The sequence below is a fragment of the Grampus griseus genome, assembly GCF_964374135.1.
Source record: "Grampus griseus genome assembly, chromosome: 1".
NCBI classification, from domain to species: domain Eukaryota; kingdom Metazoa; phylum Chordata; class Mammalia; order Artiodactyla; family Delphinidae; genus Grampus; species Grampus griseus.
In genome coordinates this window covers 117,834,854-117,851,902 of record NC_139017.1, presented here as the reverse complement: position 1 = coordinate 117,851,902, position 17,049 = coordinate 117,834,854, and the positions used below count along the sequence as shown (strand labels likewise).

The following is a 17,049-nucleotide window of genomic DNA, read 5'->3' as shown; positions in this document are numbered from 1 at the left end:
AACTAGGGATTTTTACCATGACTTTAATGTGCCTCTAATGTCATGTTGCCCTCATGGGAAACAACCCAAGTTTATAAACACAGGAACATACGATGAGAACCAACAGAAGGGAGGAGAAGGGAGTGGGGAGAGAAAGCAAAGGCAAACAAAGGAACTGTCTTTATTTTGAACCCTAATTATTTGTTAGAAAGCTGTGCCTCGTCTAGACGTAGAACAATGGGATAGATAAAGCAGCCTCTTTTGGGTTCCTTTTTCAGAAGTAGCTTCCTAGCTTCTCTCTGGAAGAATAAAAAAATGATGGGGCTAGCCCAGAATTTCTCAACCTTGGCACTATTGACAATTTGAACCAGATAATTCTTTGTTGTGTGGGCCATCCTGAACACTATAGAATGTTTAGCAGCACCCTCTAGAAACCAATAGCATCACCCCAGTAATGACAATCAAAAATGTCTTCAGACACTGCAAAATTGCCTCTGGTCAAGAACCACTAGGCCAGCCCCTACACAAAATATTTTAAACTTTTCTTTAGTCCCTTCTGAGCTTTCTAGCTGACAGAATGGACTGCTATAGTCAGCAACATGATGACTGGCAAAATTTCCTCTCGTGGGAACTTTCTCCTATTGTGGTATATTTTATTAAATATTTTGTCAGGAAATCCATTAAAGAGAATATATTTAGAGAAATAAAATAAAGACAAAAAAGAAACATCTTATAACTAAGTGACTTAAAATCATTGTACACTAATTCCTCCTTACCTCCCCAGGAAACTGTTCTAGAAAGCAGCCAAAATCTAAAATAGTGAAAGAGAGGTTAAAGACCACCTCACGAAGCAAATGGTGACCAAAAACAAGGAACGAAAACTGCGTTTATTTTTCCCATCTTAAGAAAAATTTTTTTTTCAATGACTACGCCTGCTCGCAGCCACAGCACCATCACTTTGCTCCCTTTGGGGAAAAAACCCTCAAAAGAGTTGACTCTGCTGTCTCTAATTCTCCTCCTCCCATTCTCTTTAACCTATTCCAACTGCCCTTGTCAAGGTCTTCAGCAACCTGAAGGCTTAGCTGGGTTAGAGGGTCTGTTTCTAAGGTAGATCACACACAAGGCTGGCAAGCTGAAGCTGGCTCTTAGCGGGAGGCCTCAGCTCCTTCCCCCATGGGCCTCTCCACAGGAATGCTTGAGTGTTTTACCAAAAGTAAGCAATATAAGAAAGCACCAGATATACAAGAGCAAGGCAGAAGCCACAATGCCTTTACATACAACATAGCCTTCCACCATACTCTACAGGTCACACAGGTCAGCCCCAGTTCAGTGTGGGAGGGGAGTATGTAAGGGTGTGAACACCAGTAGGCAAAGAACATTGAAGCCATCTTAAAGGCAGGCTACCACAGCAGTCAAATGGCTTACCATGTGAACGGCAAAATAATTTGAATCTACCTCAGAGGTGACCCAGATGCATGTTTTCCCACTTACACCACTTCAAAAAATGAGAACATTTGTTCACCTTGTCTTGCCTCCCCATCTCTAGAAAGTCCTAAAACCTCTGTACAATATCATCTTAGCATCTGTGAGCAGCTAGCCTACTTTTTATTAGCAATGTATTTCTAATTTTAAAAGTGGATCACAAACAATAAAGTTGTGACACTTCTGAGGAAAGTATATCATCCTCTTGATTCAGCAGGAAAAAAAAGTTTATCTACCTTTCCACAGTAGACTTGACAGACCTTGAGGAAAGTGAACAGATATTAAAATGCTGAATGTAGGCAAAGGGGAGACAGTCATGGGGCTTGGTTATGCCTTTATCCACAGTACATAATTTATTCTTAGACCTCAAGAAAGTACCTAATGTCTTTGTGTCTCAGTTTCCTTATATGTAAAATGCAGATATGATCACGCTCACATGTATAGTGAAATCTGAATATAAATTGGGAACTGAGCTCTAGTTTAAATATATATCAAGATATGTCTATATATGTGTCTCTCTCTACATATATGTCTATATATATAGACATATCTTGACTTATATATAATATATATTACAAATAATAAACTTGACCAAATTCCTTAGATATAGACTATTCATATTTCGCAGCATCACTCACCTCTTCCTATAGCATTGCTCCACAAACTCTATAAACATTGAGCCTTCCTTCTAACATACTATGACTCTCAGTGCTATGAAAAAACTCTGATGTCATAAACACACTGTGTTACAGTATCACTAAGGACCAGATCCATTTTTAGTCACATAATCCCTGAAGTACTACCATTCTTGCTAGCCTCAACAGAGTCCCTTGGAGTACAAAGAAGGAGGGGGAGGGGACTATACAAAGTCCTGAAGCTACAAAAATTCTTAATATATTTTTTATTATTAATCGCTGGCAAAGAAGTAGACAGTTTGGAGGTGGGAGAGGCAGTGGAGGGCTTTAAAATTATTATTTACATCTCCCCTAAATATCATGGCACCTAGGCACAAATGCTTAGGGGGCAGAAAATCAGCCCACAGACCCCATTTCGCCCCCTGCCAACAACTCCACAGCAAGATAGAAATTCAAGAGTGTAATTTGCCTGCTAACTAGATGTCAAGCAGCTACCTCCGACAAATGGCAGTTTTTATCATTAAATTTTTTCATGCGTTTTCATCTGTGAGGTTTATAATCCATAAGAACAAGCTAATAATGAATGAGTAAAATCAAAGAGATCTTTTAAGAGCCTGTGTGCTTTTATTGTTATAAATGCTTCACAAGTAAAAATCAGTCAAAAGCATAAAGGTACCCTGATTTGAACTTCCTTTGTGTTTGAATTAGTGTTTCTCTTAGAACACTCTCACATCAGGCTTCCGCTTCTCTTGGCAAAACCACGAATTGGCTGATGTTGTCTTACAGGCTTTCTCACATCCCCTTTCCCAGCATCACTCCTCTTTCATGGACCCCTTTCCGTTACCTAGGAGCCCCTCATGCTGCCTTCCACATTCCGCCTACTGCACAGTAATGTTCCAGACTCTTTATACTCCTCCCTTCTACCATTACAATATGTTTTTCCTAAGATTTGCTTGCTTTGAGAGGCTTGCTGGCAGGGGGAATGGGGAGGATGACTACCCTAATAATCTTTACTAAAATGCTGAATTAGTCCTCATTCTCTTTAGAATTGTTTTCTTAAGCAGAGATTCCTCGAAATGCTATCAACATCCCAGCCCAAAATATTGCAGGCATTTTGGTGGATAATATGAGGGAATGCTTCAATATAACTAGACCTTTTAGAAAAATGAAGTCCATTAGGTAGCTTTACTTGGCCTAGGGAGCTGACGTAGGAAAGCTGCTCTCCCTGAAATCATCCTCAAGGATAGGAATGTAACCCTAAACATCTAATGAGTATCCAATTGGCTTCTCACTGAACTTAAAATAAAATCTATACTCCTGTTTAGGGCCAGAAAAAACCCTGGCCTCTCCCTACCCGTCTCTACCTCACCCACTACACTCCAGCCTAACTGGCCATCCTTCTGTATTTGAACGTGCCAAACTGCAACCTCCTTCCTGCCTTAAGGCCTGCAGTGCTATCTTCCAGTACTTGGCATGCAAATTACTCTTCATCACTTGGTTCCCAACTAAAATGTCATCTCTTCAGACAACCTAAAGTAACCTCACACTTTCTAGCATATCATCCTGTTTTATTTTATTCACGACATTAATCACTGTGAAATTTTCTTATTTATGTATTTGTTTACCTGGCCTTTCCAGCCCCCTCTTTCAATGTCCCCTTCATTGTCTATCATGTTCATCACTGCATCCCTAATATTTTGCACAGAACCTAGTACATATTCAGTGGCCAATAAATATTGCTGAATGAATGCATGAATAGATGAATCCAAGCATAACTTAACCTTTAAACTTAAGTAATTGAGTGAGAAATCCTTGTTGGACTAATACTGGAAGTCGGGGGGGTGGGGGTGTTAATAGCACTATAACCAATGTAACTAACTTGTGTTTCTATAACATTTATTGATAATGGACTACAGCATTTCTTTTCATTAAAACATTATAAATATTGGATTGATAAATATTCTATTTGCCTTTTCGAAAAGCTGTCCTTTAATGAGATGTCACAAATGAAAGCTAGTATCCCTTGAGAAATACTGCCAACTCATCTTATTCTTCTGTCAATGTTAAGAAACTGCATTTCCCTTTGGCCAATTTCTAGCTGTTCTAGATATGTAGGATCTATTGTTAGGATTTCAGAAGCCAATGAGCAACTTGCCTGTCACGGGGTCTAACAAATGATCTCTCCCCGCATGTAATGTAGCTAAGCAGAGAAACAACTCTCATAAAAGGATAACCAACACAGGCTGGAATGTTGCTAAACCTATAGTTTATTATAGAGCAAAGTTCACCCCAGCCCACCAAAGAAAAACAAAACAAACAAACAAAAAACCCCCGAACACTTAGCAATTTTGTTTTCTACCAGGCAGTCCCAGATTAGTCGGTTGTAACTTAGAAGCAGGCGTCTGAGAGCAGTTCAGCAAGGCTGCAGTTGGATGCTTTTGTAGAGCTCTCCTCTTAAAAGGTAAAATTGAGACAAGTTAATGGCTTCCAACTTCCTGGGCTTGCTTTTGTTATCTATAAACTATCACAGTTAATTGTGCTTTGCTAAAGGGAAACTCCAAGGATTTTTTTAAAGGTATCTTTCCGTCTAAGAAATATTAAGTAATCTGGTTAAAAAAAGAAAGAAACTCAACATTAGTCGAGAGAGAAAAAAACATAAGTCATTAAGCACCAAATAACATTACTTTTAAGTAAAACACGTAGTATGAGAAAACTTTATTTTTAAAGAACTACAATAAAATTTCTCGAGACCCCATTTCCTAGGAAAGCTTGATTATTAATTCCTCCAGAAGAACTCTTAACACTTAAATGACAAAACTCTATTAATTGCTGTTCTTCAATTATTTCACTGTCAAGTTAAGTTTAAGAAAATACACACAATCCTGTCCTGGCTTACAAATCAAAAACTTCTTAGTGTTTTTTTGGGGGGTGGTGTGGTTAGTAATGAGATATGTTTCATCAAACTGTTATACTAGTTCACGTCTCATTAATTTGGTCTCGTTTGTATCTTTTGGCACTTCTACCAAGATTAATCTCAGGTTAAGAATGTCTCAGGTAGCATGTACTGTAAAACTGTAAAATTTTTTTCCACTCTTCACGGACGATTTACAATCTGCAAGGTTTGGGGTGGGTATGTAATGTATTTCTGCCAATGGACAGCCACATCAGCAGTGCTGAAAACCAATCCTCCTGTTTCATTCATGGTGCCATATGGTTCCATAAAAAAGGAGCGAACCAAAAGTGCAGCTAATGCACCCTGTCAATCTGGATTCACACTGATTCTCTGACATTATGATAAGGAAACTGTTGGTAGATGAATATATTCTCTCGTTCTTTCTTTAGTCGTCTACCACTATAAACATGTACTGATTCATTGGGAGAGAAAAAATCAGGCTTAAGGCCTCTTCTATTTTACAGGAGATGTATTATTTTTAAGGAAATAAATTGTAATAAAATTATTATACATATATTATAGTTTCTAGCAGAAAATCCCGGGTGATTCGTAGTAACATCTTCCAAAAGATTGAGGATCATGGTTTGAAACCCTTTTCAATAGGTGATCTGAGTACTCCGGGGCAATGAAAAAGCAAGCTGAAGCACCAAGATAAAGTTGTGTCCCCCTAGTGACCTCTAGAGTGGAGCTAAGCTCCCACAAGCAAGACTTCGGGAAAAAAGGAAGAAGCAAGCCAAAGCCTGGCGCGCTCTGTAAACCAAGACGATATTTTCAATAGTACACCCCCTCGGATCTCAGAGTATGGTCCTATTTTATATAACCTCAAGGCGCAATAAATCTTCGCCTCTCGGGCCATGAGGCCCATTGGGTCGAAATCCAACTTCAAACGCCGCTCATTCCTCCTCCCCACCAAGCTCAGGTCCAGTTCCCCGGCACAGCCTTTCTCACCGCGCATGGTGTCGAGCTGGCTTCCACCTCTCTGCAGTGCTGCAAACAGCCTCTCGGCCACTGCTGGCTCCCCAGCTGGAGAGCCGAAGCGCTAGGAAGCCGGCGAGCGTCGACCTCTGCGAGTCCGCGCTGCGACCGCCGGCGGCCGCTGCACCTGCTCCCCGCGCGCCGCGCTGCGCTACGCGAGTCCTGGGGACGGCCGCACCCCCCGCCCCCCCCGACGCCGCCCAGGAGGCTCCCTCCCGAGTCCAGCTCCCGACAACGCCGCGACGCCTTAAGTCACCCCAGCAACAAGCTCTTCCTCGTTCTCCCTGCCAGCGCCTCTCCCGCCCCCCGCCCCGGAACTTTCCAACTTTAGAAGCCCTGGTTCCAAAGGAGCAACAGGGGCCCTGCTCAGCATGAGTCACTGCCCGCCTCCGCCTCGACAGGTCGGGAAGGGGGAAATAGCCTGCGGGGACCCAGCCCGTAGCGAGTCTCCTTGACCATTGGGGAAAAGGAGAGCCAGACAGCTCCTCTCTCCTCCTGAGGATGGAGGTTGGGAAAATGGATGCAGAACTTGTCACCCTGGGATGAAAGGACGGAGGGTGGAAGGAAGGAATAGCAGAGACCATGAAAAACTAACTCTCTCTCTACACACACACACACACACACACACACACACACACGGCCAGATTCCGAAAAGGTTAAGACCTTAGGAGCCGAGAGTCGCCTCTCTCCCCACTGCCCTGAGGGAGTAAGGTGCAACAGATACCCAAGCTTGTGGAGTAGGAAAGCGGTGGGGTGAGAGAGTCTTCTGGTTTCCCCGGGTTACAGAAAGGGGACAAACTCCTATCGGAGTCTCCCCGGAGGCAAAGGGAGGTGCAGCAGTGTTGAGGTCTCCCCACCTCCCGGAGAAGGAAAACTCTTCCCCAGCAGGCAGCTTTTCACTTGGCCGAGCCTGAGTGTAAACAGGCCAGCAAGAGGAACGGACCGCGGGTGGGAGGTGGGATGGGGCGAGGCGAGGATGGAGCAGAACTCACCCTTAATGCTGGGGGGCTTTCTCTTCTTGGCCATCTTCTGCCCCCTCCCCTCCCCCGGAGCCTTTCCTCCTGCTGCCGCCCAGCTCCGGGAGCCGGCGCCGTGGCTTCCTGGCGAGCTCTCGCCGCGGCTCTCAGATCAGCAAGCTCTTTGTTGCTGTGATGGCATCTGCGAGGCGGCGGCGGCGGCGGCGGCCCGGCTGCGCTCTCGGCTCGGCTCGGCTCGTCTGGGGCCGGCGCCGCCGCCCCTCTGCTCTCTGCCGCGCCGCGCCGCGCTGCGAGGCTCGCGCTCGCGCTGCTGCGGCCGCTGTGGCGGCGGCAGCGGCGGCTGTGGATGCTGCTGTGCTGCCCCTGCTGCTGGAGGGGGGCAGCGCTGGGCTCCCCGAGTGCCCGCCCAGCGCTGACCTCCCTCTTTCCTGCACCCTCCCTCCCCCACTCCCTACCCCGGGTGTCCCGTCTGAGCCGCCAGCTCCAATCCAACCAGTGACGGCGCTGTCATCCGGCAGCCGCTGCTGGGGAAGGCGGCTGTGGCGGCAGCGGGGGGCTGCTGGAGGAAGTGGGGGGCCCGCAGCCATCTGCGGTCCGGGAGGAGAAAGCCAGGCAGCCCGACTCTTAACGGCGCCCGCGTTCTGCCTGCCTCCAGGCCAGGCCTCCGAAGCCCCCGCCCCCACCCCCACCCCCACCCCAGGCGGCAGGGCGCGCTGTGGGCGGCTGCGTGGGCCGGCGAAAGACACCGGTCTCCGTAAGCCAACGAGAACTCAGGCCAACTGCAGGAGTGCCGGCGCCCGCACTCGCGACCCGGCCCCGCCGCCGTCCTCCGCTCAAAGCTGGTCTCGTGCACCGAGCCCGAATTCCAAGCGGGCGATAAGCCCCGGGACGCGCCGATGCCTCTGCCCCTCCGGAACCGAGAAGGGAAGAGGGAAACTGGTAGAGAGGAGAGAAATTAAGTTCCACAGGCAGCCCAGCGATAGTCACCTGGAAGAATGACCTAGTTCAGGCCCTAAACCTCTTATTTATTTATTTATTTTATTCATTTATTTGTGGCTGCAATTGGGTCTTGGTTGCTGCACGTGGGCTTTCTCTGGTTGTGGCGATTGGGGGGGTGGGGGGGACACTCTTGGCTGCGGTGCTCGCGCTTCTCATTGCGGCGGCTTCTCTTGTTGCCAAGCACAGGCCCTACAGTGTGAGGGCTTCAGTAGTTGTGGCTCGCGGGCTCCAGAGCGCAGGCTCAGTAAGCTGTGGCGCTGGGGCTTAGTTGCTCCGCGGCATGTGGGATCCTCCCAGACTAGGGATCGAACGCGTGTCCCCTGCACTGGCAGGCGGACTTTTAACCACTGTGCTACCAGGGAAGCCCCAGGCCCTAAACCTCTTAATAGAGAAGACTCAGGACAGGTCCCTTGGGGCTGTGGAAAAACAGGAAAGAAAGTTCAAGTCGGAGGAATTAGGAGGGGGAGGAGTGACTTCTTGGCCTCCCGTAGAAACTTTTGTTCCAGTGGCCGCGTTCTTTCTTGCTCTGATTGTGAGTTTGGAAAGTTTTCATTATCCGGGAGGAGCTGTCCTCCTCTAGCGTGCTGATCAGAGAAGGAATCTCACCAGTGTCCCGGGACAGCAAGGTCATGCAAAAGTTTGACCCGTCTGAGAATGTAAAGGTAGTAACCGGGCTTTAAAAGAAAGGCGGAAGGGGTAGTGTGGGGAGGAGGTTACCAGTATGTATGCGGGAAGGTGCCAATTGATTTTTTTTCTTTACAGGAGCTGAGGTTTCCCCAAAACCCGCTTTCTAATTCACAGCGATCTTATCAACACGTCTCCTTTCCTCCGCCTACGTTCCCAACCTAATCTGATTATCTAAACATCCAGTGATTCAATTCAGTATCATTAGCCAGAAATTGCCCCCACGTTGATGCGGTGCCCCAGTAAGAACACTGGAGTCCAAAGCCCTGGGTTTGAGTTCTAGCCCTGCATCTTCATAGCTCTGAGAACTTACACAAGTCATTTAATCCCTCTGTTCTTCTGCTTCCTGATTTGTAAAATATCATCTCAAAGATTCCTTCCAGCTCTAATAAATATCCTGAGATTTTTTAGTCACAAAATCATCACGTTATTTTTTGCACTCTTTCTAAATTTAACTTTATACAATGTATTATATTGAAGTAATCTGAAGAAAATGTGAAATACCCAAATCCTCTTACAACAAAGGTGTGCAAGTAGCAAGCTTATATTAATTAGCAAAATAGGCCCATTCTCAGTTGCATAGCTAGAAATAAGACTCAATTTCCTCTTCTGAAAATCTGTCTCTGATTTAATTCAAAACCTTTTCAAACTCTTAAGATGTGTAAATAGTAGGCTTGTAAACATTCTTAGTTTATTTTATGCGTTCATATTTTATCACGAAGTACTAATTATTGCCTATATTAAGATAATGTCTTACAGTTTATTCATTACTTTCACATACTTTATTTCATTTGATCCTGACCACAAACCTGTGAGTTCAGAGGGCAGGTCCTGTCTTCCACGTTTTATAGATGGGGACATGAGGTTCCTGGAGGTGCAATTATTTGTGCACAGCTTCCAGGACTTCTGTGCAGCTCTTCTAACTCAACACCAGCCTCATCCCATGACACCAGCTGCCTATGAAATGGAATATTTCTGCCTCAGGCCAGAGATAGTTTCCTTTCTTCTATTTATTCCTTCCAGGATGCCAATACTATTCTCAGCAGAGGGAACTCAAAATTTTAGTTGACAAACTATGTCTATTTTTTGTACATGGATGTGATTAACTTGTAGAACTTCAAAGTATTTTTATGTGCATTTTCTTAATTGAAGGTCACAACTATCACAGAAAACCGTCAAAAGAGATTTATTGAGCCCAACGGAACAGATGAGGAAACCGACCCAGAGACACTGCAGTCACAACTACTCAGGCCCTGGGTAGCCCACAGTGCATGCTTTTGTTTAAGGATTCAAATAGAATGCCTGTAGGGATCAGTAAGGCAAAATACATCACACAAGCAGTATAAATATGTAAGCTTTATTGAGTAAGGGGTAGGGACTTCGGGGAGTTGAGAGCACATGAGAGCTGCAGGCTGCCTTGTGGGAATGGAAACCTCAGGTTATAAGGATTCTGATTTTTTAAGAGTCAGGAATCCATATTCCCAGGTAAAATATCCTTTTTGATATTGGTTAACATAAAACAAAGCAAAACAACGCAGGCTTAACAGAACAAAACTGCCAGTAATATACAGCTTATGGGCTGTGTATCTGTTTTCACATCCCATCAACCAACTTTTATCACCAAAGAACAGGTACTGAACCGAATCCTTGGATCTAATCTGATTCTGTTGGTGTCTACATACCCTTAGAATTAGAGGTTATCAAGGCTTTTTGTCCACTTAATCATGATTTCTAAAGATAGATTGCAGAGATTGGTGTTTCTAAATTTCTGGCTGTCCTTAGAGCCATCAATGAGAATGACCACAGCAAATCAAATAATTTTTAAGTCACATGTAATTCTGCTGGGCATGAGGAAATTTATACATTTTATTTGATGATGATGAAAAAGTATTGATGATGATGATGGTGACAAGGACAAAACTGGCCTAAACTCTATTTCCCTTTATAGGAAGGTTTTGAATGAATCCTTTCAAAAATTAGTTACAGTGCTAAAATGGTAACTTTAGTTATATGTAGTATAATCATTCTTCTTAGATTATTCCAGCCCTGTCTAGACTGCTTATAGATTAAGGTAATCAGAATGGAGGTAAGGAATACATATTCCTTGTGTGGAAGTATCAAGTGAGCTCAACAGGGAAAATGAACTTGTCATACAAATTATACTAAAGACCAAAGTGAAAATATAATTCATACTACAAAAGTATGGTTGTCATTAATTGTGTGTTACTGCAATTGCAGTAAAAATGTTGAAATTATAACCCTCAGAAGAGTATTTTTGGCTGAAATATTTTATACTGAATGCCTATCCATAAATTAACTACCGTAGTTTAGGGAAAATGAAAAGGGGAAACAAAAGCCCCATGGGTTTTAATCATGTTAACACCAAAGAATATCAAAAGAATCCAAACTTGCCCCATTATTGAAAAAAAAAAAACTAGTATTTTAAAACTTTACATACCATAAAAGAATCATAATACTCACCTCAGCTAAGGTTTTAAGGGAACCTGCCATTACGTGACTAGAGCTAAAGAAAGGTAAAAAGAGAAATGATGGTGGGAACAGAGGGGGATGGTTCAACTGGTGCACTAAAAAAAATTCCTATAGTGCTTATATACTCAAAATCAACATGTGAAAAAAAAAAATCAACATGTGAAGGAGTGGGAAAACTGAGGCTGGCTTCCTACGCCATCTCACACACCATTATGGATACGTGAGACCTTAAATAACACTTCTTCCCTTTCTCTCTGATCATTATAATAGATATATGATATTCACTATATATACAATAGATATATAGATATTCATTAAATAAAATTTCACCTGAATTTAGATGGAGAGTCCTGGAGTGAGAGTTTATAGAATCTTTGTCCCTTTACCTCATTCTAATTCTTCCATTGATGACCCTGACCTTAAGAAATGTGATTTCAGTTATGTATGTTTGAATTGCACAGAAAGACATGAAATTCAGAGATCATTTTGGCAGTTAAATGTAAATTCTAGGTTTCTCAGACAAAACCTTCTCAAAAAGATCCCTTAACACTTTACTACTTTCAGACCAAACCTGTCCGACAGAGATACCCGCCTTACCCATAATACTGCTGTCACAACTAGCAATTGAAGATATCATGCTATATCTATGCAGAAGAAAATTTAATTTTGCTAAGTTCAATTTCCCAATTGTCACCTAACCTCTAGAACTATGTCCTTCTGAAAGGGAGTTAATTAACAGGGAGCTTTATTGTACCCACAATGAAGTGTATACTTAAGAGAGTTCAACCCCACAGAAAGCCACAAGAAACAAAAGAAGGCATTTGGGAAGGCTAAGAAATCCTAAAGCTAGGTCTCTGCCCAAATTACCCAGAAGTTCCTCTGGGGGAAATGGCACAGACCTGGCCTGAGTAAAGCAGTGCATGGACGGCAGGATAGTCAGACATGACATAGAGATAGTCTGCTATGTATGATCCACACTCAAACTCTCAAGATTTTATGCAATATATATAAACAACTAAAATTGTTTTCTTTGATACTCTTTGATACTCCAGTTGGCCTGTTCAAGGACAGAATGTTCAGTTTGACCTCTGCTAGCTTCCAAGTAATCACTTTACCCCCAAAATATTCTCAAGTTGTCTGCAGTAACCCCCTCCATTATAATTCTGTTTATAACATTTTTCCTTTACTGAGTCTACCAGTCTACCAACGGATTCCTCCATATGCAAGTGAACAGTTTGCATGCAAAATAAATGGCATACAAAATAAATAAATGTTTTAGAGAGATTTTTGACAATGAACCAAATTGTATTTTCCATTCTTTTCTATTTCTGTTTATTCTCTCTGACATTTGTATATGTATTGAGTAATATTATGTGCCAGTCATGTTCTAGGTGATTGGGTATACAATGGAGAAATAAAACAACATGGTCCATGCATTCATGGTATTTACAGAGGAGACAGAATTAACCCGTAAATTCCTCATGGAAACAGCACATCCAAAGATGCCAGTAGGAAATTCTGGATTATAGCAGTGGTTCCCAAATTCCAAACTGATAGGCATCTCATCAATTATTGATTAAAAAAAATTGCTCGCCCACCTCCAACTATATTTATTGGGTTATATTTACATTGTGTGTACTATTGTAATAATACATATATACATTATAAAATATACACAAAATTTTGAAAGTTTTAAAGGGTCAGATTTTTGAAAATGGCCCATCTTGATCACCTCCAGACACTACTGCATTAGAGGAACTAAAGGAAGATCAATTTAAGCCAGGGAAAATATGATCTAATTTACCTTTTAAAATAACACTCTCATTCCTGTGTGGGTAATTGGAATAAGTCTAATAAGTTAATTATATGGCTATTGGGTTGGATGAGAGTTAAATTTTCACACCAACACTCAGACATGTTCTGGAACTCCTTATAGGGCCTAGAAGCAGTGCACTCTATAGCAATGCACACAATTGTCACCCAGATCTTGGTTTCTAAATACCATTGTCCACAAGACAGAGACAGAGATCTTTGGAGAAACAACTCCAGGTCTATAGCAGACAAAGTACTAGGTGAACCTGGAACATCTTGATGTGCCAGAACGCAAGGAAGTGCTCAGAGACCAGTGAGGTCATGACAAAAGGACAAATGAGCCAGCTTGAAGTGGTTGCCTACTGCTTAAATACATGAAAATTTGAGCTTCAAAATATATATATAAGGATGATAATGGATTATAATACATTGAATAAAATAGAATAAAATTTAGGAATCCGTAGTGATATCCAAAAGAGAGAGAATTTTAGCTTTTTTTTTTTTTCAGAAGAATTGAGCTAGTGAGTGTAGAAGAAATGATAGAATTAGAAAATCATCATTTGGCAAACTTCCCATATAATAACTAAGGATCATCAATGGACGCCAAAGTCTTTGGATAAAAATTTGTTGGGAACATGATATTCTTATATATTATCCTGTATATTAGTTATTGATTGAAAAGGGGAAAATGTATCTTTATAATGGAGAGTTTGTGTGGTCACCACATTAATCAACGAAATAATCAAACTTAGCATCACATAGTTGAACTATGTGTCATGTGCCTCCTGATGGGACTCAATAAGAAGTACACAACATCACCTATGTAGTTTTCTTGTAAAAAATGTTTAACCTAAATCTAATCATAAGGAAACAAGTCAGATAAAACCAAACTGTGCAATTCTATAAGACATTGTCCTAAACTTTTTTTTTTTTAATATAAAAGTCAATGTCATGAAAAGACAAGGGGACTAAAGAGGCATAAATACCAAATGCAACTGGATCCTGGATCAGGGTGGGGAAAGTGAATCACCTATAATAGACATTTTGGACAAGTAAAAAGTTAAATATGGACGTATATTAGATATTACTGAATTAATGTGATTTGCTTATGTGTGTTGGTAGTATTGTTGTTATATAGGAGAACGTCCTTATTCTTAGGAGATGCATACTGAAGTATTAAGTTGAAAATACAAAAATGACTAAGTATTAGGAATTTCATAAGGTTAAACCCAATATTTAGATATGAATGCCATGATGTCTGCAACTTGCTTTCAAATGCTTAGGCAAAAAAATGAATACATAATAGATAAGTATGTAGGTACGTAGGTAGATCAATCAATTAAGACAAAATGTTAAAAATTGATAAATGTTGGTGAAAGAATAGGAATGTTCATTGTAAAAATCTTTCAACCTCTTTGCTGGTTTGAGATTTTTCAAAATACAAAATAGAAAAAGGGAGGGAAGTGAAAAACTCAGGTTTTCCCAATTAATGGTAAAACAGTTTAAGATAAACCCAGTCTCTTGGGAGATTAATGCTCAATTGTTCAAGGTTTTTCTCCTCTTATTCTTTCTCTTCCCCTCTCATCTTTCAAGATCTGGGCACAGAAGTTTATATAATATCTCAGCAATAGCACAGTGGGGGTATCATCTGGTCTACACATTGTCCTTCTTTCCTGGCACCCACATAATGTGTGGTTGACGCATAACTTGCCTCACCTGAGCACTGGGCATTGGTCCATATGTTTACTGTGATCACTGCTAAAACTGGTTTTTTGTCTGATCTCTTGGCACGGGCAATGCAGGATGATGGCTCTCAAGAAGCTCAGCCATCTCCTTTTGCTGACCAGGCTACCTACACTGATTTTCACTGATGCTGCAAATCCTCTGAACTTTAGCAATATCCTCCATCTGGATCTTGACTTGGAGTTGCCCACTCACAGCTACCACTATTATGTTCCTTTGAACAGAGACCTCTACTGAGATCTCCTCCGCTGTGACTTCCTGGCAAGTATCAATATATTAAAGCTTATCTCTAAATTACCCTTTCATCTCCTCAGAGTTCCTCAGGAACTTCTATATCTCTTCTACCATATGCACCAGCTACTATTCTGCCTAAAACACCATGAGACAATTTTTCTGCTTCTGTGGTCACCCCCTGTTAGCACAGGGTTTTTCTCAGAGGCTTTCAACCTCTTGGCCAGTGAAGTTCCCAAATTTCTCCCCAACTATCAAGCCACAGAGTTGTGCTGTGAGTAAATGACACTGTCTCATCTCTTGCTCACTTCTCTCTCACACACACCCCTTAACTCTTTCCCCAGCACTTCCTACTTTTCATACAATGGGACTTCTCTTGGATCATATCCTCCATCCTTTCTCCATTGTGTTCCTTTTTTAATAGAGGATTAACTTTATTTTCAAATAACTAAAATTTCCCCTTGGTTTATAAAGAGACACTTTTGAAACTTTTTTTTTAAGTTTTTTTTTTTTTTTTTTTTTGTCTGCGTTGGGTGTTAGTTGCGGCACGCGGGATCTCTCATTGCAGCGGGTGGGCTCTTCATTGTGGTGTACGGGCTTCTCTCTAGCTGTGGCATGCGGATTTTCTCTCTCTAGTTGTGGCGCACAGGCTCCAGGGCGCGTGGGTTCTGTAGTTCGCAGCACGTGGGCTCTAGTTGAGGCAGGCAAGCTCAGTAGTTGTGGCATGTAGGATCAGCTGCCCCGTGGCATGTGGGATCTTGGTTCCCTGACCAGGGATGGAACCCGCATCTCCTGCATTGTAAGGCAGATTCTTTACCACTGGACACCAGGGAAGTCCCCACTTTTGAAATTTAGATGCCTCCTTTCCCTTTCAAAAGCCTGAATTTCAAGACAATCGTCTTACAAGGGACTCAAGAAAGTTCACTGTGAGATTCCAAACTGAGCGAAGATCCTTTTCTCTAGGTCGATTATGCCTTCCCAGAAGCAATGATTGCCACTGATTCAATGTGCAAGGAGCCACAGGGAAAATGGTTTATGAGGAATTAAATATTCACTGGTTTCCTAAGCCAAAAGCATTATCCTCATTAGGGTTGTCAAAGCATATTAGATCAGGAAATCTGAGTTCTAGTCACAACTTGTCTACTGATACTTTATGACTTTGGACTACTCCGATGATAAAAAATAATAATAATAATAGCAGCAGCAACTACTGAGCTCCTGTTATGATGGCCAGTGAAGCTTTTATTTATTTATTTTCTGTACTCCTGTCCCAGCCTCCCAATTACTATACTGAATCCTCATCATTCACCTCTAGTCTCTGGCCCCAAGCTTTTTATGTGAGAAAATACAAACTCTTATAGTTTAAACTGCTGTTGTGCTTTCTGGCATTTGCAGTTTCTTAACTGATACAAGTTGGTGTGGGTGCAGGTAAGTTTGTAGATAGTGGTGGCAGAAAGTTGAGAAAGTTTCTGTCTAACGGCTTCTATTTTTCTCTTTGAAGTAAGAGATAAAGTTATCTGCTTAGTTTGAAGGAGTAAATTGTGGGGAAGAACATCTGAGAAGAATAGAATAATTTGACATACGCATTGTGGAGAATAAGAGAAAGAGATAACAAAGAAAACACTGAAAGAATCCTGAGCATTGTTACAGCAAGGTGGTGTTGAAGACAATGGATTTATAGGAGAATCAAGCTGGTAATTACTTTATTTTACTCAGTCAGTGCATAGGACCGGTTAGTGGATGCTTTGTAGGAAGGATTTGAGAGAAGGATAACAAGTTGAAGAGAAAGTAATGTATTATGGAATCTAGCCAGAATAGGGATGGATAGGATGAAGGGAGGAGGCCGATCATCTCACTCTCCTGCTAAAATCCTTGCAATGGGCTTCCACTGCTTATAGAAAAACATCCCAAATCCTCAACATGCCTACATGGGAATGATCTGACCCATGACCATTTCCAGCCTCCTCTGGTGTCGCTCTTCCCTTTGCTCTCTACACTGAAGCCCTGCACAAAGTGGGCCAGAAGAAAGTAATCCAAGTGTATACTTTTCAATGAATTTTATCCCCTTCCCATGTGCATCCCCCCTGCC

The 17,049-nt window shown here is 42.2% G+C and overlaps 1 protein-coding gene across 2 annotated transcripts in view; it reads right to left on the bottom strand.

The window, feature by feature from the left end:
- SLC44A5 (solute carrier family 44 member 5) overlaps positions 1-7,218 on the bottom strand; it is a 377,555-nt gene extending 370,337 nt beyond the window's left edge. Inside the window, exon 1 of one of the 2 annotated variants that reach the window (XM_082676569.1) lies at positions 7,017-7,218. In XM_082676569.1, coding sequence (XP_082532695.1) covers positions 7,017-7,050 — 34 coding nt within the window. In that variant the 5' untranslated portion in view covers positions 7,051-7,218. Of the gene's footprint in view, positions 1-5,997; positions 6,127-7,016 lie in introns of those variants that run through there. The other variant, XM_082676570.1, reaches the window with a different exon arrangement.
- Between the last annotated feature and the right edge of the window lie 9,831 nt (positions 7,219-17,049).